Genomic DNA, 21,874 nt, shown 5'->3' on the forward strand with positions numbered 1-21,874 from the left:
GCTTGCTCAACTTTTGAGGAGGAAAGAACTTGGCCAAGAAGGCCGTGACCAGCTTATCCCAAGAGTCCAGGCTATCTTTAGCTTGTGAGTCCAACCATGTTCTAGTTCTGTCTCTTACAGCAAAAGGGAAAAGCATGAGCCTGTAGACTTCAGGATCTACTCCATTAGTCTTAACAGTATCACAGATCTGCAAGAATTCAGTTAAAAACTGATAGGGATCTTCTGATGGAAGTCCATGAAACTGCAGTTCTGTTGTATTAGAACAACTAGTTGAGGCTTCAGCTCAAAATTGTTTGCTCCAATGGCAGGGATTGAGATGCTTCTTCCATAAAAATTGGAAGTAGGTGTAGTATAATCACCAAGCATCCTCCTTGCATTATTGTTGGGTTCGGCCATGTCTTCTTTTTCGAGATTCTCTATAAGATTTTCTCTAGATTGTTGTGGTTTAGCTTCTCTTAGCTTCTTCTTCAGAGTCCTTTCAAGTTCAAGATCTGCTTCAACAAGAATGTCCTTGTCCTTGCTTCTGCTCATATGAAAAAGAAAGGAACAAAAAAAGGAAGAAAAATCCACTATGTCACAGTATAGAAATTCCTTTATGTGAATAGAAGAAGAAAAGAATAGAAGAAGGAGAAGAGAAAAATTCGAACACAGAGAGAAAGAGAGGGTTCGAATTTTAATATGAAAATAAGTGTTAGTAAATGAATAAATAAATAGAAAGAGATGAGAGAGAAGAGTTTTCAAAAATTATTTTCGAAAAATAGTTAGTGATTTTCGAAAATTAAGAGAAGAAATAAAATTAAAATTAAAATTTGAAACAATTAGTTAATTAAAAGAATTTTGAAAAAGAGGAAGGTGATTTTCAAAAATTAGAGAGAGAAAAGTAGTTAGGTGGTTTTGAAAAAGATAAGAAACAAACAAAAAGTTAATTAATTAGTTGAAAAAGATTTGAAAATCAATTTTGAAAAGATAAGGAGTTAGAAAAGATTTTTGAAATTGATTTTGAAAAAGATATGATTTGAAAAAGATATGATTAAAAAGATATGATTGAAAAGATATTTTGAAAAAGATTTGAAAAGAAAATTAAAAAGATTTGATTTTTAAAATTAAAATTGATTACTTGACTAACAAGAAACTAAAAGATATGATTCTAGAATTTAAAGATTAAACCTTTCTTAACAAGGAAGTAACAAACTTCAAATTTTTGAATCAATCACATTAATTGTTAGTAAAGTTTTTGAAATTTTGAAATAAAGATAAGAAAAAGATTTTGAAAATCAATTTTAAAAATTTTTGAAAATAATAAAAAAAAGAAAAAGATTTGATTTTTGAAAAAGATTTTGAAAAGATAAGATTTTTAAAATTGAAATCTTGACTTGACTAACAAGAAACAACTTATTTTAAAAAATTTTGACTAAGTCAACTCAAAGATTTTGAAATTTATGAGTAAAATAAAGGAAAGATATTTTTTGATTTTTTTTAATTTAATGTGGAAAGAGAAAAACAACAAAATGACTCAAGACATAAAAATTATGAATCAAAACAACTAATGCATGCAAGAACACTATGAATGTCAAGATGAACACCAAGAACATTTTGAAGATCAAGATGAACATCAAGACTTATTTTTGAAAAATTTTCAAGAAAAGAAAAACATGCAAGACACCAAACTTAGAAATTTTTCATGTTTAGACATTATTAATGCAAAAATACATATGAAAAACAACAAAAGGCACAAAACAAGAGAATTTAAAGATCAAACAAGAAGACTTGTCAAGAACAACTTGAAGATCATGAAGAATGCAATGCATGAATTTTTTCGAAAAAAATGCACAAATTTTAAAAACATGCAATTGACACCAAACTTAAAAATTGACACTAGATTCAAACAAGAAACACAAAATATTTTTGGTTTTTATGATTTTATTAAATTTTTTTTTGGGTTTTTCGAAAATTTCTTTTTAGAAAAACGAAAACAAAATAAAAAATTTTTGAAAGATTTTTGAAAACTTTTTGAAAAGAAAATTACCTAATCTGAGCAACAAGATGAACCGTCAGTTGTCCAAACTCGAACAATCCCCGGCAATGGCGCCATAAACTTAGTGCACGAAATTGTGATCTCAATGGCGCCAACAAGTTGGTACGCACAATTGTAATATCACTCTTCACAACTTCGCACAATTAACTAGCAAGTGCATTGGGTCGTCCAAGTAATACCTTACGTGAGTAAGGGTCGATCCCACGGAGATTGTCGGTATGAAGCAAGCTATGGTCATCTTGTAAATCTCAATCAGGCGAATTCAAATGGTTATAATGGTTTTTGAATATAAAGATAAATAAAGCATAAAATAGAGATAAAGATACTTATGCAATTCATTGGTGGGAATTTCAGATAAGTGCATAAAGATACTATGTTCCTTCTGAATCTCTGCTTTCCTACTGCTTTCATCCAATCATTCTTACTCCTTTCCGTGGTAAGTTGTATGTTTGGGTTTCACTGGCGTCAATGGCTACTTCCCATCCTCTCAGTGAAAATGGTCCAAATGCTCTGTCACAGCACTGCTAATCATCTGTCGGTTCTCGATCATATTGGAATAGAATCTAGTGATTCTTTTGCGTTTGTCACTACCCCCAACACTCGCAAGTTTGAAGCTCGTCACAGTCATCCCATCTCAGATCCTACTCGGAATACCACAGACAAGGTTTAGACTTTTTGGATCTTAGGAATGGCCGCCAATAATTCTAGCTTATACCACAAAGATTCCGATCTTTTGGAATGGAGGCTAAGAGATACGCGCTCGATCTAAGGTAGAACGGAAGTGGTTGTCAGGCATACGTTCATAGGTGAGAATGATGATGAGTGTCACAAATCATCACATTCATCATGTTGAAGTACAGCGGATATCTTAGAATAAGAATAAGTTGAATTGAATAGAAGAACAATAGTAATTGCATTAATACTCGAGGAACAGCAGAGCTCCACACCTTAATCTATGGTGTGTAGAAACTCCACCGTTGAAAATACATAAGTGATAAAGGTACAAGCATAGCCAATTGGCCAGCCCCCAAAGTCTAAGAACTAAATGTCCAAAGATAGATACCAAGATGTCTAATACAATAGTAAAAAGTTCTATTTATATTAAACTAGTTACTAGGGTTTACAGAAATAAGTCTTAGTGCAGAAATCCACTTCCGGGGCCCACTTTGGTGTGTGCTTGGGCTGAGCTTGAGCTTTACACGTGCAGAGGCTTCTCTTGGGGTTAAACACTAAGTTGTAACATGTTTTTGGCGTTTAACTCTGGTTTGTGACATGTTTCTGGTGTTTTACTCTAGAATGCAGCATGAAACTGGCGTTGAACGCCAGTTTGCATCATCTAAACTCAAATAAGGTATGAAATATTATATATTGATGGAAAGCCCTGGATGTCTATTTTCCAACTCAGTCGAGAGCACGCCATTTAGAGTTTTGTAGCTCCAGAAAATCTATTTCGAGTGCAGGAAGGTCAGAATCCAACAACATCAGCAGTCCTTTTTCAGCCTGAATCAGATTTTTGCTCAGGTCCCTCAATTTCAGCCAGAAAATACCTGAAATCACAGAAAAATACACAAACTCATAGTAAAATCCAGAAATGTGAATTTTGCAAAAAAACTAATAAAAACATCCCTAAAAGTAGCTAGATCCTACTAAAAACTACCTAAAAACAATGCCAAAAAGCGTATAAATTATTTGCTCATCAGTATTGCAAGTTGAAAGCCAATAGAATCAATACCTTGGAGCAATTAGTGATAGAGTTCTGCAACAAGTTCCTAGAAGAACCCTCTATGCACATCATGGACCTGGGGAGAGTGAAACAGAGACTGGGAGAAAGATTGGTAGCATTCATCAAGAGATACAAAGATCAAGCTTTACTTTGTATAGACACTCTCCCAGAGCCATAATTGGTGTATGGGTGTATTAGAAATGTGAAAGATGGATCCCAAATTTATCTTTCTATGAACAACATAAATACTTTCTTTAAACTCTTAAAGAAAGAATCTGACATAACCAAGGCAATGAAAAGCAGTGGAAGGAGATCTAAAGAAGTTTTCCCTCTGGAGGTGTGTGCTGCTGATGGCAGGGGCAGGAGAAGTTCCTATTTTAGGGGTGCTAAGAGAAACAGTCCTCTACCCCCGCTACCTCTCTCCAAAGCTCAGGCTATGGTTTTTGTAAATGGATGGTTTGAGGATGGAACATTAAACCCTAGAACAAATAGAGAGCCACCAACACCTGAAGACCTGAGAGATCTAAGATATTGCATGGTGCACCGAAATAAGAGCCATGGGTTGACTGATTGTTATGTGGTGAGGACAATGTTTCATAGTCAAGTGAAGGAAGGGAAGATACTCCTAAATGGAGAACAAAACCAAGAAGGTGTATGAAGCACTCCTTTTCCTCAACATGATGTTGGAATGATAGGCATTGAAGGAGAGGTAATGTTGACAGAGATTGTAGGTGAAGCAGAAGAGATGGTCACTATGGAGGAGTCCCTGGATGAAGACACATTGACAAGAGGTCTTTTAAAGTCTCGAGATTGTAGAATCATGTTCAACCATCTTGGCTTGGAACCCCACATTCAGAAAGAGGTGGCCAGAGCTCTAATAGGAGTCGTTCAGAAGCATGCAAAAAGTTTTGGAGGCGTCAACGCTCCACTCACAAGATTGGCAAAGGCCCATGCAAACGCCCTGGTATTTCGAGACCCTGACTCATTCAATGGGGAGTTCTACCATAATAAACCATTGTACGTGGAAGCAGTGGTAGAAGGTATGAAGGTCAGAAGGGCCTTGGTGGATGCTGGATTGGGGGTAAATATCATACCCACTGATATATTCCAAGAAATGGGAGGTTATGCTAATCAGATAAAGCCTACTCAAGTAGGGCTCAATGCTTTCAATGGAGCGGGTGTGAAATCTAGAGGGTGTGTTAATGCCGTCTTGGAAGTTGGCCCCATAAAGACCAATAATAAATTTCATGTGGTATATGGAAGCTCTAGCTACCATATCCTACTGGGACGTCCATGGATTCATTTACATCGGTGCGTTCCTTCAAATTGGCATCAATGCATAAAGTCTAGCTGGAGAGGGAAGGATATTAGCATCTCAGCCACTGTAACACCCTTTGATGCGGGAGAAGCACATTTAGTGGATGCGAGTTTTTATGAAGAGCTTGCGTTACTAGGGGTCAACAAAATAAGGCCTGTGTGGGAATGCGCCATGGGAACACCCAGACAAAAAGCAGCACGAAAGAACACCCTGATAGGGGAAATACCAAAAGAAAACACTAAAAAACAAGCAACAGCAGTCGAAGACCTAGGGCTTCGTAGGAAAATTCTCCTGGGTGGAGGATATAGGTGGTGTATCTTATAGGAACTCGGGGGTCCAGCGGAGGAAAATTACCAGAACTCCTCTGGCCCCGACATCCTAAGTGTACAAGAGGAAGAACATCTACAAAGCAACATAGGAAATGTCCCTCTCCAACTCTAAGATAAAGCAAAGCAGAAGGAGGAAGAATTGGAAGAGATTAATTTAGGGACTTAAGAACACCCAAGGCCTTTGTTCATGTGCAAAGCTCTAGGGGAAAAGGAGAAACGGGATTTGATAGTGCTATTAACAGAGTTCAGAGATGTGTTCGCTTGGAACTATGATGAAATGACAGGGTTAGACCCAAACCTGGTAACCCACAATTTAGCTATGAGGAAAGGAACAACTCCTGTCAAGCAAGCTCCTAGAAAATTCTCCAATGAAATAGAAGTTCAAGTAAAGAAAGAAAATTTGGGTAGAGAAAAAGATGGATTTTTTAGCTTGTTAGCTTCAGAAGTCAGAAAAATCTAGAAGAAGGTGAAGGTGAAAGTGAAAAGTAGTGAAAGTGAAGAAGACGATGATCCTGATTTGAATAGATGGCTTGAGGTCCTTTTATAGTGTAAAACCATGATGAAGAAGAAATCTATTGTCCAATGGTTTTTAATCTGATATTTGATTTACTGCTTTTTCCAAAATATCTTTAGGTATTCGTGTCACCTCAAGTCTTGTCAACTGAAAAGGTAGGAAGTTGATTCCCGTACGTTAAACTAAAGCTCCTGACATGTGACATTAGTGAAGGGACATCTAGTTTGGTTTTCTTTTAACTAGATGACACCTTTACACTTCAAATCCACCCAATCCACTTCCACCAATATGGTTCCCATTGAAGAGAAATTCAACTCCTCAAGGTGTTCTTTTGGGTTCCATCCTTTTTGCCCAATACCTTTAGGAGGAACTTAACTCTTTTTTTTACCATGTTTGTAGGTCATTATAAAAATTAATTATGTACAAAAAAGGTTTATATTTTTAGTACACAATCAGTTTGTATGTTTTAGTTAGTAGTTGTTAAACTTGTTAAGTTGTTATTCATATATTGTATTATTTTATTTTTGTTATTTAGGAAAAATTTGATTAAAGTTATTTTAGGAACAAATAGGTTTAAAAGTGTGAAAGAAACATTTTTATTGAATTTTTTACATAAAAATATAATTAAAAAGTAAGCTTAATCATGCAGATATATCCGCAATCCGATCCGATTCGATACTAAAAAACGCAGATTTTGTATCCGATCCGATCCAATGGGAATTGGAGCGGATCGGATCGAATTTTTGGCCATATCCGATCTGATCCGATCAATGGACACCCCTAGTTTTACCTTTCCGACAAGCTTGCGACCTTACGTAATACTTATTTTAAACCTTTTTACCAGTTTTAGGGAATTGAATCAAGAGAGAGAATAGTAAGGGAATAAAAGGGGTAATTTTGATTATGAGATTAGAAGACCGTGACTTAAGCTTGGTAAGTTCTGTGGATAAGATAAGAGGAGAATTAATGATGAATCGTGAAAATAATGATGATTATGAGATTGTTAGCGAGAGCGATGATGATGAAGAGATTGTTAATAAGAATGATGATGATTATAAGACTGATAAAGAGAATGAGGATGATTGTGAGATTGTTATTGAGAAGGATAACGATTATGAGATTGATATGAAATATGATCCTGACTGTGACATACCTGTCTGGGTAGATGCAGTGGAGTGATTCAGCTTGCTCCGGGACATGGTGAGATATACCTGCCTGGATAGATGCAGTGGAGTGATTCCGCTTGTTCCGGGACATGGTGAGACATACCTACTTGAGTAGATGCAGTGAAGTGATTCCGCTTGCTCCGGGTTTGGTTTGAGACTCCTGAGGTAGACACAGTGGTTAGCCCCCACTTGCTCCCAATCGAGGCTGATTTAAGATTTGTGAAATTATATGAGTTTCGAATTTCTTTGGGTAAATGCAGTGGGTCAGCTCCACTTGCTCCAAGTTGAGATCCAAGATTCGGTTGACCCTGCCTTGTAAGATGTGGTCGGACACTTAGACATTTCCGAATGAGCTCTCCCCCATGGATGTTTTTATTTTATTGGTTATGATTTTGAGCTTGGGGATGGGCGCTCGCAGGGATTGTCCAATGGTTAGCTACCAAGACATCTCGGGTTGGCTTTGTAACCGACAGATGATATCATCGGCCATAGGGCAGGCATTCATCATTTTGCATATGTTTGATTTGTTTGGGTTTGCTTATCTGTATTGGTTTCCATAATTGTATATGCTAAACTATGTGATTATGTGCTATTTGCCTTACTTGAATCTACTTGTGTATTACTTGTCTGCATTACTTGTGTTTGTACAACTGAGAAGTCCCTCATGCTGGTGTCGGTTGACGTTGAGGGCTGTTCTTGTTGAAATGGAATAATGATATGATTAATTTAAAATGATGATTATTGAATGAGGTAATTTGAGTTCCCTAGGTAGACGCATTGAAGTGATTTCACTTGCTCCAAGTAGAAAATGAGATAATTTGAGCTCCGTGGGTAGATGCAATAAAGTAATTTCACTTGCTCCAGGTGAGGATATGAGGTATTGATATGGGATTGCTGAGACAGAATAGCTTGTGATGGTTTTGTTTATGATTCTAATTCTGATTTGTTGGAGAGTTAGAAAGTTAGGAAACATGAGGAAGATGAATTAGATTTAGCTTTCCCTTATGACAGTTGCCTATTTATGGATTAGCGAGAACATATGATGAATATTTGGTGAAAGTTTAGGATGCTTAGTGAGTTTTTATTATGATGCATTGTATTTATTTGGCACTTTTACCGTACTGGGAACCCATGGGTCGGGGGTTCTTATTCCGTATATATCTCTTGTTTTTCAGATGCAAGTCCAAGTGCTCAACAGTGAGCTGTGGTTTGTCTGAAAGACGGCGAAGACCTCTAAGATATCTTATTTACTTTTGCTTAGATTCTTTCCGCTTTTGTTTTTAAAGAACTCATGCTATATATTTAATCCTTTTGAAAACTTGCCTATAAAGGCCCTTGTGTATCATTTGGGAGAGATTAGGAGATATGGTTGTTAAACTGCTTTTATACTGTACCCTAGCCAGCCTAAACTTCGCGGGTCACGACTAGTGGCTTATTATTTATGATATATATCTATATTTTTTTTATCTTATTCTTCTCGACGAAATTATCTTTATATCGTCTCAGTTCATGCTTTATCTTCTTTTTGTCGATACGTAGCGCTACAATTTCGCGATTTTATTTTTACTCCTTTTTAAGCCTCTCGATTAATACTCCTTTGAATTATACTTATAAACTATGTATTAAAATCCACCTTGAGAGTCGTACCACCTTATTATCATTGACTTATGACACAAGCATAAGAATTTGAATATTAGGGTGTTACAAACGAGCCCCATGATTGCTGCTTCAGTAGAAAAGTTTTAGATTTCTAAACATGCTTTACGGAACGAGGGAATGACAATTGCACGATCGTCATTGTGTTGATCAGGTTATGATTCTGATGCAGTATGTCCGTCTTCAATATGGTTGTCCACCATGGTTGGGTATAGACTTCCAGGTCCCCGATAACGATGCCAATGTTCCTAGATTTACCTAGAATCAATGTGATTTGAGTCTGAATGTGAGGTCCAGACTTCTTTTGAAATGAGATACTCCTCTGTCTCCTCAGCAAGGGGTTGCTGTTCGAGCTCTTTGGAGAGGATGGTGGGATAACCTGCAAAGAACTCTGATGCTCAAATTAACAAGAATTTTAGACAAGATTTTAGTAGATTGGAGTTTAAAAAATACCTAAAAGTGTCAAGGTATTTATAATAGTAGGGAAAATAAATTATCTTTCGGCAGCTTATCCACTTATCTTGGTGGGTAGTTATTTTCTCCCTTTTATCTAGGAGTTGTTGAGATATCTTTTCTAAATCAATAAAAAAAATACAAAAATTAGTTATTTATTTAAACAAGTAGGATTAAATCCATGTTGCAATGTTCGACCTCTTTGAGATTGAATAGACCATAGTATAGATATAGATTCTTGCTTTATAGAGTGTTAATTAGATTTTTACCCATTTAAAGTTTGACTCTTGTAATGGATCATGATATGAACAAAAATATTTTTATTTATTTTAGAAAAAAAAATTCCGTTTAAGGAAGTTGTAAAACATATTAGACATCGAAATAGGATTATTTGGTAATTTTTTTTATTAATAATTTTATATGGATAGATATAGATTAATATTTTAGTTATTTATTATGGAGTTTTATATAGCAAAATATTCCTATAAAACTTAGGATATTAGTATTTATCATTTTTTTTTTCAAAATTAATATCACTATACAAATTATTGAAAAAAATAATAAAAAGAATGAAGTGTAAGAGTAAACAAACAATTGGACCGGGCTAAAATTGTTAGCCCAACTTGTGAAGCCAATAAATCATATATTGGGCTTAAAATTTCCGGGTTCTCTTGGATAGTCCAGAGACACATCCCCCCTTCTTCCCTCACTCTCTGTTGTCGTCTCACACCACCATCTCCGATTCCACACTCACTGTTTCACCATCACAGTTCTCTCTTTCACTGTGTCTCATGGCGAGTCTAGCACGCTTCTCTAGAAGAGCCCTAAGGAGTGCTCACACAATAGCAAACCGCCACGTGGAATCGCCACAGCTGCTGCACACAGCTGAGCGCGCTTTTGCGACGCAAGCACCCAATTCGATAACTGCATCGCCGGATCGGGTGAAGTGGGACTACAGAGGGCAAAGGAAGATAATCCCGCTGGGTCAGTGGCTCCCGAAGGTCGCTGTCGATGCCTACGTGGCACCCAATGTCGTCCTCGCCGGACAAGTCACTGTCTGGGACGCTGCCTCCGTCTGGCCCGGCGCCGTCCTCCGCGGCGATCTCAACAAGATCACCGTTGGATTCTGTTCCAACATTCAGGAGCGCTGCGTCCTTCACGCTGCTTGGTCTTCTCCCACAGGTTAGGTTATTTTCCCCCTTTATATTTTTATGTTAGGTTATTACCGTTACAATAGCTTGTAATTTTCGTTGAGTTTGTTTGCTTTCTGATGAAATGTGACACCAAATAGCGGGAGTTTTGTTTTGGCGTTGCAAATTGTTCATTTATTTGAGCAGGGGGGTTTCTTTCTGAGCAGGTAGCCACATGCTAGTTTCTAGGGGTTTAGATTCATAAAATTCATGTTTTGGAAATGTTTTATCCTATTGATTGGATTTTACGCCTTTTTATTTTATTTTTTTAATGTTATGCCTATGTATATGTATATGAAAATTCTACAACAATCAAGATGGTGTATTTTAGCATATTCGCCACAGTTTATACCAAAATTGAAATCATAATTCACCTAATATAATGTCTTGCAGCTGAATTGCATCCTAAGATTTTTATACATTGTTTTATTCGCATCATATCCTTATCCTTCATACTTGTCTGTGCTTCATATTTTTATATCGGATCTTGCATGATGTAAGCCTTTAACTTGTAAATATGCTTGATGTTATGTCCTCTGCAACACTTGTAATGCCATATTGCAATTGTGAAAGATAAACTAGCTTAAATTTGATAATCTGTTTTCAAATCTCTTAGTGTTGGCACATAATTATCATATATTATTAGCTAGCCTTTGATTTATTCTTTTTGTTTCACGATTTAATGGATTCTTAACTTCTAATAGTAAATTGATGAATGGTTCAGTTTTCTGGTCATTTTCAACCGTTTCCAATTGCTTTCTTCCCTTTCTCAACTATTGTGTCATTGTGTCATTTAACTCGGGAAGCTGGAGTACAATTGGATGGTTACCTGTGCCTCAATAGATATGAGCTTCTAGTATAAAGCCATTAATTTGCCTTTAGCAGGGACGGAAGCATGTAATAATTTTTGGCATCATCTAAATACTTTAATCCCTATATTTATGTTCTTTAATTGTTGAATTCTTTGCTGTTGGTGCTATTTCTGGTGGAAGTACAATTCATTTTTTCTTAATTGTTTAGAGATTTACAAGTTCATTATGTTAATTCTGTTGCTTATACTTATAACTCTTAATACATCATAGATTTCCGAGCTCCTGCTTTCCTTTATTAAGAATCACCTTTGAAGGCTTGATAAATAAATGTGGATAAGCCATATATAAAAACCAAAAATTGTCGTTTCCTATCATATTTGGACTTTTCAGATAGAGAAATGTGGATAAGGGGGTAATTAATCCAGTTACTTCACTTTTGAAGGCTCGATTCTTTTACAGTGTTGCATTAAATGAGTTGATACACTAATGTCTATGGAAGCTATGATAAAGAGAGTGAATTTGATGGGGGTAATCCAAGTAATGATGGAGGGAGGCCAAGAAAAACTGTAGCATGGTTTGATATGACATCAGTGAATCATTTGATCCTTGTCTAATCATCCCCATCTGGTGGAATAAAACTTTGTTGTTGTTGTTGCTGGTGGTGGTGGTTAGATATTTGTGTATGTATTGCTTATTTATTGTGTATGCTTTCTTCTGTAAATCAGGCCTTCCAGCTGAGACTTCTATAGAGAGGTATGTGACGGTTGGGGCATACTCCCTTTTGAGGTCCTGCACTATTGAGCCAGAGTGCATCATTGGGCAGCGCTCCATCCTCATGGAAGGTTCACTAGTGGAAACACAGTCAATCCTTGAAGCTGGGTCAGTTCTTCCGCCAGGGAGGCGAATTCCATCAGGTGAACTTTGGGCAGGAAATCCTGCCAGGTTTGTTAGGTCTTTGACCCATGAAGAAATAGTAGAAATCCCCAAGCTCGCTATTGCAATAAACGATCTGAGCAGAGATCATTACTCAGAGTTCCTTCCCTATTCTACAGTATATTTGGAAGTTGAAAAGTTCAAGAAATCATTAGGTATTTCTGTTTGATATCCCAGGTTGCCATTCCTCAATGTTGATGTTAGCTGGAATTTTGCTTGTAAGGAAATAATAATGTGAACAGTGAGAGAAAACTTCTGTGTTTTTGTTGTATTCCTTGCTGCAAGTAACGAGAGTTAAGACATGATCTCCCATATAATTGACTCGAGTAATCTGTTAAGAGACGAGATGCATCTTGCGAGATATGGGCACTCTTTTTCTACTTCCCCATTTGATGGGGGTATGTCTCTTTTTGGTTGTTTGAAGCAAGTGTATTAAAAATGGACTTAATTTGATTAATAAGTTATATTAATTTGTAGCAAAAGAATACTGGATTCTGTGTTTTAAATTTGTATTACCTCGATGATCATTTGGTAAATAATAGTAGTTTTTTTTTCTTCCAGTCATGGTTACCATTCATGTTTGATTTATATCCCATGATTTTAAAAGTAATAAATGGACCAGAGTAGACCCAATAGCATCAATCGTACTTGTATCTGATATGCTTTGCGTAGTTCTCCGGAGTCCGGAAATGTTTTTAGGTTGGGGCCTTTCGGTGTTTGTATCTTCTGAGACTGAATGGAAGAACGGTAATGGCATCAGCTTATGATTGTTTTGTTTGGCATTTCAATGCTGCGATTCAAGAAAGAGCGGAAGAATAGTTATGCGATTAGTTCGATTGGTATTTGACAGTTTGGCGATGCAATTTTTTTGAGGAACAGCAGCGTGAGCAAACCACTGCAGAGAAGAAGGATCCTCTATAACATTCTCCGGTTAGCATTGTTATTCATTCAAATTAGTACCTCCTTAAGATTTAAACTTAGTTATCGTTAAGGGTTAAAATGAATCGAGTTGATTTGACGCAGTGAAGGATCTTACTAGTCTTCTTGATTTTGACTGCTCAGTTTTGCAGTATAAATGCTGCCATGTTTGGCTTAACTTGCTGCTGATCAGTCCCATAGCCATAGGTAACTTTTGTTGGTGGTTTGGTATGGTCTCTCTTTTATGCTTCTAACATCATTGGGCCTCCTCTCCAGGTTCACCATTGAAGCACGAAGCACGAAGCACGTCAGCACAATCAATAGCGGAGAGAAAGCAACGTCAAAACGACAGGCTACACCATTTGTTGGTACTTGATACTTGACTTAGCGAAGCAATAAAGCATGTGGCATAGGACTCGATAGGGAACTTAATGAACTTATAGCGAATAATAATGTGTTGCATCGTATTTGATAGGCACACAAGAATTCATCTTTTTTGTTAAAAAAATAGTTTCAGACATAGTTTGGAGGGGAAACAGATTAGTTAGGTCTATCCATTTGTTGAATCATGCACTGATATAAAGCCAATTAAATTCCCAATATAATTAAACACATAAGATTATAAAATACATTGAATGGGTGCTGTAAATTGTGGACCATGCGCAGCGTGGCAACCTCGTCGCTTTTAACCAAAAAAGAAAAAAAAAATCATGCCAATGTTTTTCCTTGTGGGATAGACATCAACTTCATTAAAGATTAAAGATACAATGATAACTCAAAAATTCATTCGAAGTTAATGAAAACAAGCAAAAGGGTGAGTGTCAGAGTCTTTATTCCCACTGAAAGGGGAATAGTTGAGGGGGATCACTCCCATGGGATCCATGAGAATCCATATTATACATTGAGGAACAATGTTCAGTCTCACTGTGGCCCATAACCGGGTCCACCGACTCCATGCTGCTGCTATCGTGGAGGCTGAGGCCTAAGGATTGTTGCATCAGGGAAGAGTGATGAGTATGATGAGTGTGAGGCTGCGGCACCAGTTGGTTCAATCCATTCCCAGGATTGTGTGTTGTCTGTGGTGATGACAGAAGAGAGAGAGCACAGGAAGAGTCATGAACCGAGCTTGTTAGGGTGTTATCACAGAACATGTTCCTCAGGCACATGGAAGAAGCAGCACCAGCATGATGGTGGTGATGGTTATCAACTTGTAAGAATGCAAGTTGTTGCTTCCCTTCTTTGTTGTTATTGTAGGGTGTTGGTGAGGATCCAAGGAACAGGTCTTGTTTATCAACCATGTGCATCTGTTGCTGTTGCTGGCTGCTGTGGCTGTGGAGCCTGACATCTCCGCAGGATGTAACAAGTCCTGCACTCCACCCAGCATTCACCACGCCAGATGAGGGGAACACATGCGAACCTGAGAAGGGTAGCAACTGGCTGCCTGAACAAAATTTAATGACACAAAAGTACTAGTCAACTAAAATTTTCAAATAATAGGGATAGTATCACTCTTTGGGATTCATTACTTTATCATGATAGGATGGAGTGTAGCTCCTGCTTCAAATGGGAGCTCTGTCAGCTCACACTCCACCATACGATGATAATCCTAAGTCAATGCACTAGAAAAATGAAACATACATATATTTTTCATTTTTTAAAAAACAGTGACTTTATTTACTTTGTTGTTATCTTGCAGCCTGCAAGTCATGAACATTTATGTCCAAACAAAGCAAAGTAGATATCTGAGCAAAAGATAACTAATTCACAAATCATAGTCTCTTAAAATGTGAAAAGTCTATCTTGCCCTCTCAAAAAAGCAAGAACCTTTATTTTTATCTTAATTTTTACTAGTGTGTACTGACATGTTATTTTAGTGGCCACTAGATTGTGATATGAGAGAGGACATCAATGGACCAAATCAGGGATGTTGGCAGCGCACTGAGGTTAGCTAAGTGCATTGTGCAATTGTGTCGATTCCTTACTCTTTTTTAAGAGTTGTGTACCTGTTTGGGGGGGGTGGGGGATCCTCAGAATGTGTCTGCCCCAAATCAAGACACATGTGGGTCCACTCAGATAATGCAAATGCAGCTAAGCTAGAAACTGTAACTTGGGAAGAAGCTAAGCTAACCTTGGAAACTGGACAAAAAACTACCACCTCTTGTGATTGGTTCTGGTTGTGGCTTTCTCCTCCTTCGGTTGTGTCCATCTAAGCGTTTTCTGCAGCTTCTCTTTCCTTCATCAAACTCCTCCAGTGAATGAAACCTTTCAGGAAGGAAAAAAGGACTAGTCAATTTGAATTACTTCAGGAACTTTAGCACATGTCTTGTGTCAATAACTCAATAATGGCATGGAATATTGCAGCAAGTAAAAATCAAATGCACATGAAGCTAACAAGTAAAAAATGGAAGTAAAAAACCAACCGGAAATAATACAAGCAATGTGCACTGTACAGAGTTTATTAACAACTTCAGTTTGTTTCCCCCATTTTTGCAGAATCTACTGGTAACTGGTAAGAGGGCTTGCGAATGTTACATTGTAACTAAGCAGGAGATCAGCTGATTAATGTGCTAAAATTAAGATGCTAACAGCGGCAGAAAGCAAAACAAAGTAACTGGCTCGCGTATTTGTGAAGCCAACATGAAAAATTAGATACGGAAGAAGCATCTTAGATTAGAATTTTGTAGTCAAATAAACAACTTAAAAAAAAAAAGAGCTAATTAAGAGAACAACAAACATAAGGCATAGGCAAACAAACAATAAACAAATAAAATTCATAGCAGTATAGCATAAGAGGTACCTGCTACACTGTTGGCAGAACCTTTGTTTGTGGCCAGCAATTGTGACCTGAGCAGTCTTGGAATGGAGTTCGCAGACCTTATGGCGCCTGTGATAGTCTCTGCAAGTGCTGAGATCTGAATTGCACCCATCAACGAGGCATGACACTGTCTGTGTCCCATTGTTAATGGCTCTAGCTCTCTTTGATGACCCTGAGGAAGGTGATTGCATTACCATTTTGGAGTTGGACACCCCAACACCAACACCAACACCAACACCAGCAGCAACAGCATCTTTGTTGGACTTATTTGAATTAGTCACCAACACTGGTTCGGTTGCAGAATTCCCAACCTGGCCAAGTTTCAAGTCAACAGAGAATTCCCCTTCTTTTGTTCTGTAAACACCAAATCTGGTTGAGCCATCCACTGTTTCTATGTTTGGTAAGGTTGCCTCATCCACTTCTGTCAAATCCCAAGACGGTGGTGCTTTCAAATTCCAATCCATAGCTAAATGAATGCTTCCACTTCCTCTATTGTTTGCTTCACTCTTCTCTGCTCTCAAATTGCATGGAAAAAAGAGAAGAGAGTTAACCAAAGTAAAATGAAAGGACTTCAAGAAATTGTGTGTCTTCATTTGGTTTCAGGGCAAATATATGAAAAATTCCAATTCGACAAATATATCACAGTAATATAACCGATAGAAGAGGAAACAGCCAATTAGCCATAGGCACTTCACTTATTAAACAAACACATTATTGGACCAATCTTTGTCTGTATTTGAGTAGAGAAAAGTATTAAAAAGTAGGGAAGAAACATGCATCAGGGGAATAAATATCACAAGCAGATTAAACACCAAGTGGCCATGTTGTACAAGTTCCAAGGAAACTGGAAGTTACAAGTTGCAATTTAGAAAAGATTACAACAGCATACATACATATAAAATAGTAAATAGTATAGTATCATAATGAAACAACTCAATGCCGAGAAATTCAAAATAAAAAAGTAAGTGGTAATTGGAAGAAGGAAGAGAATACTTTGCAGCAAGCAGCTAGAAGGTTGCTTTCTACTTCTTCCCTTCACCAATACCACTGCCAGCCATAGATTAGATTCCAGGAATACTCAATGGAGTAAGTGAGTGAGTAAGTGAGTGAGTGAGTGGATAGTGAAATTAATGAACTAGATTTTTTTATTAAAAAAATTGAAACTTTCTTCATTTTAAGGAAGAAGTGAATGAATAAAATAATATAAAAGAGACAGAAGGAGAAAGGATTTAATGATGTGTTAAGAAGGAATCCCCACAGACCTACCTTGTTAGCCACTTAAGAAGATGAAATTGCGGATTTATGCAGACAGGAATTCGGATAATGTATTGAAAGTTGAAGTAGAAACTCACACAGAGAGAGAGAGAGAGAGAGAGAACACAATGGAAACTCAAAAAGGTGGGTGTGGGATGGGATGATATGCCGTGTTTAAGTGAGTTGAACACAATATTTTAATTAATATAAATTTATTTTGTTATATACATATTATATATTGTTTTTCCAAAAATAGGGGTTCTTGCGGGAATGCATTGCTTGAGAAAGGAAATAAAGATGATATATAATAAGGACAGGCTGTTGGTTGCTTTCAACTTTTACGAGTCAGGAAAAAGAAGTACAAAGAATGGATGCTCAAGACAAGGCATGTGGCATTGTGTTTCACATTTCATGGCATGCCTTTCCCCCTTCGGTTTTCCTTCTATCTTTCTTTCTCTTTCGTTTTTTTTTTTTTCGTGGCATTCAATTTCGAACTTGCAAGTGTAAAGTGTTGCCCACACCCTCTTGGACCCAGTCTTGGGGAACAATCCAAAATAATTCATTACCACTTCAAATCACATCAAATTTGAACACAATAACTCAAGGTCCTAGGCTCCTACCATAGTTCAAGGTAAAAATAAATAAATAAACTACTCTACTTATGATTTGAGTTTTTCTAATAAGTTTCTTTCTTAAACAAAATGTTTTTTATTTTTCCAATAATTTTAAAAGTGTAAGATTTTTATTTTTGTCTGTTTGTGCTTTTTAGTATGTTTGCATAGTTTGGTTTAGTAAGACTATAATCAAAGTAATAAATTGTATCTTTTAAAAGAATAAATAATTTTAAGATTTTGTTAACTTGTGTCTTAGAAATATAGATTAAATATATCATAAAAAAATATTTTATAAAGTTATTGTAAAAATTATTTTTTTTATATTTTCAACACATTGAATACATTAAAAATATTTTTAAAAAACTATTATTATTCTTTAAAAATATATCCTTAAGATACAAGTAAATTAAATTCATAATTGTAACATTAAAAATTTATCCGAAGAAAGTCAGAGTAGAAAAGTCTTTGATGACGGTGATATTATCTCCTCCCATGTTACTGTTCGGGAATGGTGTTGTTCTACTTCTCAGAAGTTGTCACCTATGGCCTATATATGGGTCTTTAATTAGTAAGGGATTGGATACATACTAGTTATAGTAAAAGCAGGAAGGGTTTAATTTAAGCCTTAGCTTAGGGTAATGTGAATACTTTATAGTAATTTGTTGAGAGAAGGCTAATGATAATGATGAGTGCATGTTGGTGGGCCTGAGAGTAGATGGCCACTATTAATTTAGAGGGCTCCAGGCTTAGGTGCCCTTGCTGATTTAAGCCACAGCAACCCATGACTCACCGTGACACCTTCCCATGCCCACCACACCCTCCATCCCCTCCCCCTCTCTTATCTACACGTGACCATTCTTTTTTTTTTACATAGTACACCATCACTTTTAATTATTAATTAACATAATAAGTTGCCCTACCATTATGTTTTTAATCCTTTTTAACCAAACTTGCACATCCATCTATCGTATGTCAGTCGTTAATTATGATGATGTCACGAGGGTTCTTAGAGTACGAACGCAATAATCAAATCCTCACACTCTAATTTAACTAATAAAACATTACAAGGGACGGTAGTTTTTTAAGAGAAATGTTGGTTAGGTTTGACATTATATATAAATATTCTAATCCACATATGCCACATATCATTAAAATAATAAGTGGTAAATATTTATGTTGATTCCATAGGTTGGTTGGCCTGTATATGAATGACAATAATGAGCATTTTCAGTCCTGCTGCATATATATTCAATACTTTAATTATTCAGCTATGACAATCCTAGATATTTTATTGGGAACAAAATGTCAAAATCTCATGTTTGACCGCCATATCTTTCAGTTGTCAAAAAATATTATATATAATAAAGAATAAACTATCGCATTCATAAATTTATCTATAGATAACCAAAATTAGTTTTGTACAATCAGATAAATAAATTTTATTTTATATTAAAAAATACTTATAATAATAATAATAATAATAATAATAATAATAATAAAAAAAAAATGGGAGGTAGGAGATAGAAAGGAATAATGAATTAAAGTGTAAGTGGGTAGGAGCGAGTTTTGTGTTATGGGAGGGAGGCAATTAATACCGATTAAGTTTGCATGGGGCCTTGCGATGTCATACATGTGTAGAATTGGTTAGCATAGTTTTAATTTGCATATAATTGGTATTACATTAGATTTGCACCACACTTATTCACGGTTCAGAGAAAATCTGATTTTGGTGGTTGTATTTAATGCCCTAGTCACTTGCGACAAGATGATCAGTCTCAACCGATAATTCAACTCCGAACAAATAGTATAATGAAGTTGAATGTGTTGCTAGCTAGGAGACTGCAAGAATAATTCACAACTGATTGTAAATGTGGACGGTGTTAATATGCACGTAACGACGCTATCTCTTCATTCAAATATTGCTTATCTGGCATAATATACGTTTCCAAACAAATCAATGTTAGAAAGCTAGTTATAAAAGCTACCTTAAATAAAATGAAGAATTGTTATGCCAATTCCTAAATTTGTAAGCCAAAGTTATCTTAAATAGCTTAAACCCTAAACTCTGTCAAAGTTAGACTTGGGCAACTTAAAACATATTCACAAAGATGTTTAATAATTAATATAAAAAAACGATGAATTCTATGGTCTTTATTATTTAATGTCTAAATTTTGTTTAATTTATTTTTATATTTTTAAATTAAATATTAATTTTTTATTTTTTTAAATAAATTAGATATTATGCCAAAAAATTATAACTCAAATGGCATAATCTCTTCATACTTATCTAAAAGTTATTAGTTCTAGTCTCACTCATAACTTAAAAAAAAAAGGTTATATATTACTTTTAAGCACCATAATAATTACTTTTTCATAAAATTGGATAAAAATAAAAATCAGAAATAATCTTTTAAAAGAGCATGTATTGCACGTAATATTTTAATTTTTTTATTTTTTCATTATAAAAATATATTTTTTTCTTTTTATTGAAAAATATTTTTCATCTAGCAATTTGAAGGGGGCATAGACATAGAGGATGGAGGGGAGGGGGGAATCTAATTAGCTGGATCATAGAGTTAAGAAAAGTCTAAAAATAGTCTGGATGACCCGAAAGAATTATATGTCTATACTCTATACTGATTATTTGAGGCTCTCTTGATCACCATTTCTATCTCAATAATCCATACAGTTTAAGAAATAAATTAATATAATACATAAAATAAATGAAAAAATATTGATATCTCTTGAAATTAAATGAAATTATAAAAATATTATTTTCTTAACTTTTATAATAGACACACCAATTTCTTCGTTAAGTTTGTGCAGGCATGATTAAAAATAAATAAATAATGACATAATCTCTAGAAAGTATAATTTATCCTAAAATATGACGCAAATAAAACCATTAGGTCCGAAGCGTGATAGCTACGGAGATGGAGAGCGATTGAGGGGAAATATTAGAAAGTGATGAGGGAGTTGGATGCATGTAGCCATGTAGGTAGTTTTATGGTATCATCGTATGAAGCCCGTATTACTTGGACTCTCTCTCTGCAATTCAAAAGTTTAAACTTTGGGTTAATGCTTAAAATAGGGACTAAAAGAAAAATTACAAATAAATCAAATAGATTCTTAAAAGATCAATTAACTTATGTATGCTTTTTTATAGACTATTTTAATTTAAATATTGTTTATCTTTTGAACTCGATGGAATTTCATATTTTAAAGAATAATAAAATAAAATACTATAATAATCTGTAAATAAAATTTTTAGAAACGTCGGTTCCCAAATTTAAGAGTATTTAAAATTTTAGGTTATCCGATCCAAAACAAATATAAATTACATGAAAGATTACTGCATTGTATTGTATCTAAATTTCCAGCAAGCATATAAATTTGGGGATAAAATACATAGTTAAACCAAATTATTTTTAATATTTTATGTCTAAAACAGAAATTGATACATTAAAGTCCTATGCACATATCTAAATTGAATTGACTTAATTTGAATTAGTCTAATTTAAATTAATCTTTTCAGGAGCAAATCGAAATGCCCTAATTTAATTTATATGGAACATAATAGATACTAGTAAATCAAATTGACCTAATTTGATTTATTACTTAATAATCTATATATAGTAAATCAAATTTCAGTTTAATTCGATTTAATATTGGTATAGATTATTAATATTTACTGCTTTTAGATTAATTATTATTAACTTTAGAATATAAATGTCAATAAAAAATATCTCCCATTTATATTTAAATAAAATATTAAAAAAATCAAAACGAATAAGAATAAATATCCAATTTTTGTAATTTTTTAGTTCAAATTTTAGAAAATCTACATTTTAATAAACTTATAAATTTAAAACGAAACAATAAACTATATCTAAAAATTTATTAAAAATCATTATTTGAATCATTAGTATGTAAAGAATCATTATCAAAATTTTTTATGTTAAAAAAATTAATATAAAGTATAGCCCTCTAAAATGCCATAGGATTTAAAACTTGAATTTTTTTAGAATTAAAATAACAGGTAGTTATATATTATAAAATGATTAACTATTATATTTATATAATATATAATTTAAGAAATAATATATTTAAAGTTTTAATTATTGAAATATATTATTTTTTAAAT

The 21,874-nt window shown here is 35.0% G+C and overlaps 2 protein-coding genes across 3 annotated transcripts; one reads left to right on the forward strand and one right to left on the reverse strand.

Annotated features, from left to right (window-relative positions):
- The first annotated feature begins 9,863 nt into the window (after nucleotides 1–9,863).
- On the forward strand, nucleotides 9,864–12,530 carry LOC107479999 (gamma carbonic anhydrase-like 2, mitochondrial). Its single transcript, XM_016100124.3, has 2 exons — nucleotides 9,864–10,376; nucleotides 11,922–12,530. The coding sequence occupies exons 1-2, from the start codon at nucleotides 9,986–9,988 to the stop codon at nucleotides 12,296–12,298; spliced, it is 768 nt and encodes a 255-aa protein (XP_015955610.1). The 5' UTR covers nucleotides 9,864–9,985; the 3' UTR covers nucleotides 12,299–12,530.
- Nucleotides 12,531–13,626: 1,096 nt separating this feature from the next.
- Nucleotides 13,627–17,261, reverse strand: LOC107479998 (squamosa promoter-binding-like protein 13A). 2 transcript variants are annotated; one of them, XM_016100122.3, is made up of 4 exons: nucleotides 17,129–17,261; nucleotides 15,845–16,373; nucleotides 15,176–15,309; nucleotides 13,627–14,488 (listed from the first exon to the last, which is right to left on the reverse strand). In XM_016100122.3, the coding sequence occupies exons 2-4, from the start codon at nucleotides 16,324–16,326 to the stop codon at nucleotides 13,878–13,880; spliced, it is 1,227 nt and encodes a 408-aa protein (XP_015955608.1). In that variant the 5' UTR covers nucleotides 16,327–16,373; nucleotides 17,129–17,261; the 3' UTR covers nucleotides 13,627–13,877. The 2 variants fall into 2 exon arrangements, with proteins under 2 accessions (XP_015955608.1, XP_052115104.1); XM_052259144.1 differs by lacking the exon at nucleotides 17,129–17,261 and having other exon boundaries at nucleotides 15,845–17,063.
- Between the last annotated feature and the right edge of the window lie 4,613 nt (nucleotides 17,262–21,874).

The sequence above is a fragment of the Arachis duranensis genome, chromosome 3, assembly GCF_000817695.3.
Source record: "Arachis duranensis cultivar V14167 chromosome 3, aradu.V14167.gnm2.J7QH, whole genome shotgun sequence".
Classification (NCBI taxonomy): Eukaryota; Viridiplantae; Streptophyta; class Magnoliopsida; order Fabales; family Fabaceae; genus Arachis; species Arachis duranensis.

Bases quoted from the DNA above. Each gene is read 5' to 3' on its own strand.
- LOC107479999 (XM_016100124.3), top strand. From the start codon at position 9,986: ATGGCGAGTCTAGCACGCTTCTCTAGAAGAGCCCTAAGGAGTGCTCAC. The intron at 10,377-11,921 runs GTTAGGTTATTT...TCTGTAAATCAG, and splicing joins TGCTTGGTCTTCTCCCACAG to GCCTTCCAGCTGAGACTTCT.
- LOC107479998 (XM_052259144.1), bottom strand. From the start codon at position 16,455: ATGAAGACACACAATTTCTTGAAGTCCTTTCATTTTACTTTGGTTAAC. The intron at 15,310-15,844 runs GTACCTCTTATG...CCTTCCTGAAAG, and splicing joins TTCTGCCAACAGTGTAGCAG to GTTTCATTCACTGGAGGAGT. The intron at 14,489-15,175 runs GTTAGCTTAGCT...AATTTTGTTCAG, and splicing joins TTTTTTGTCCAGTTTCCAAG to GCAGCCAGTTGCTACCCTTC.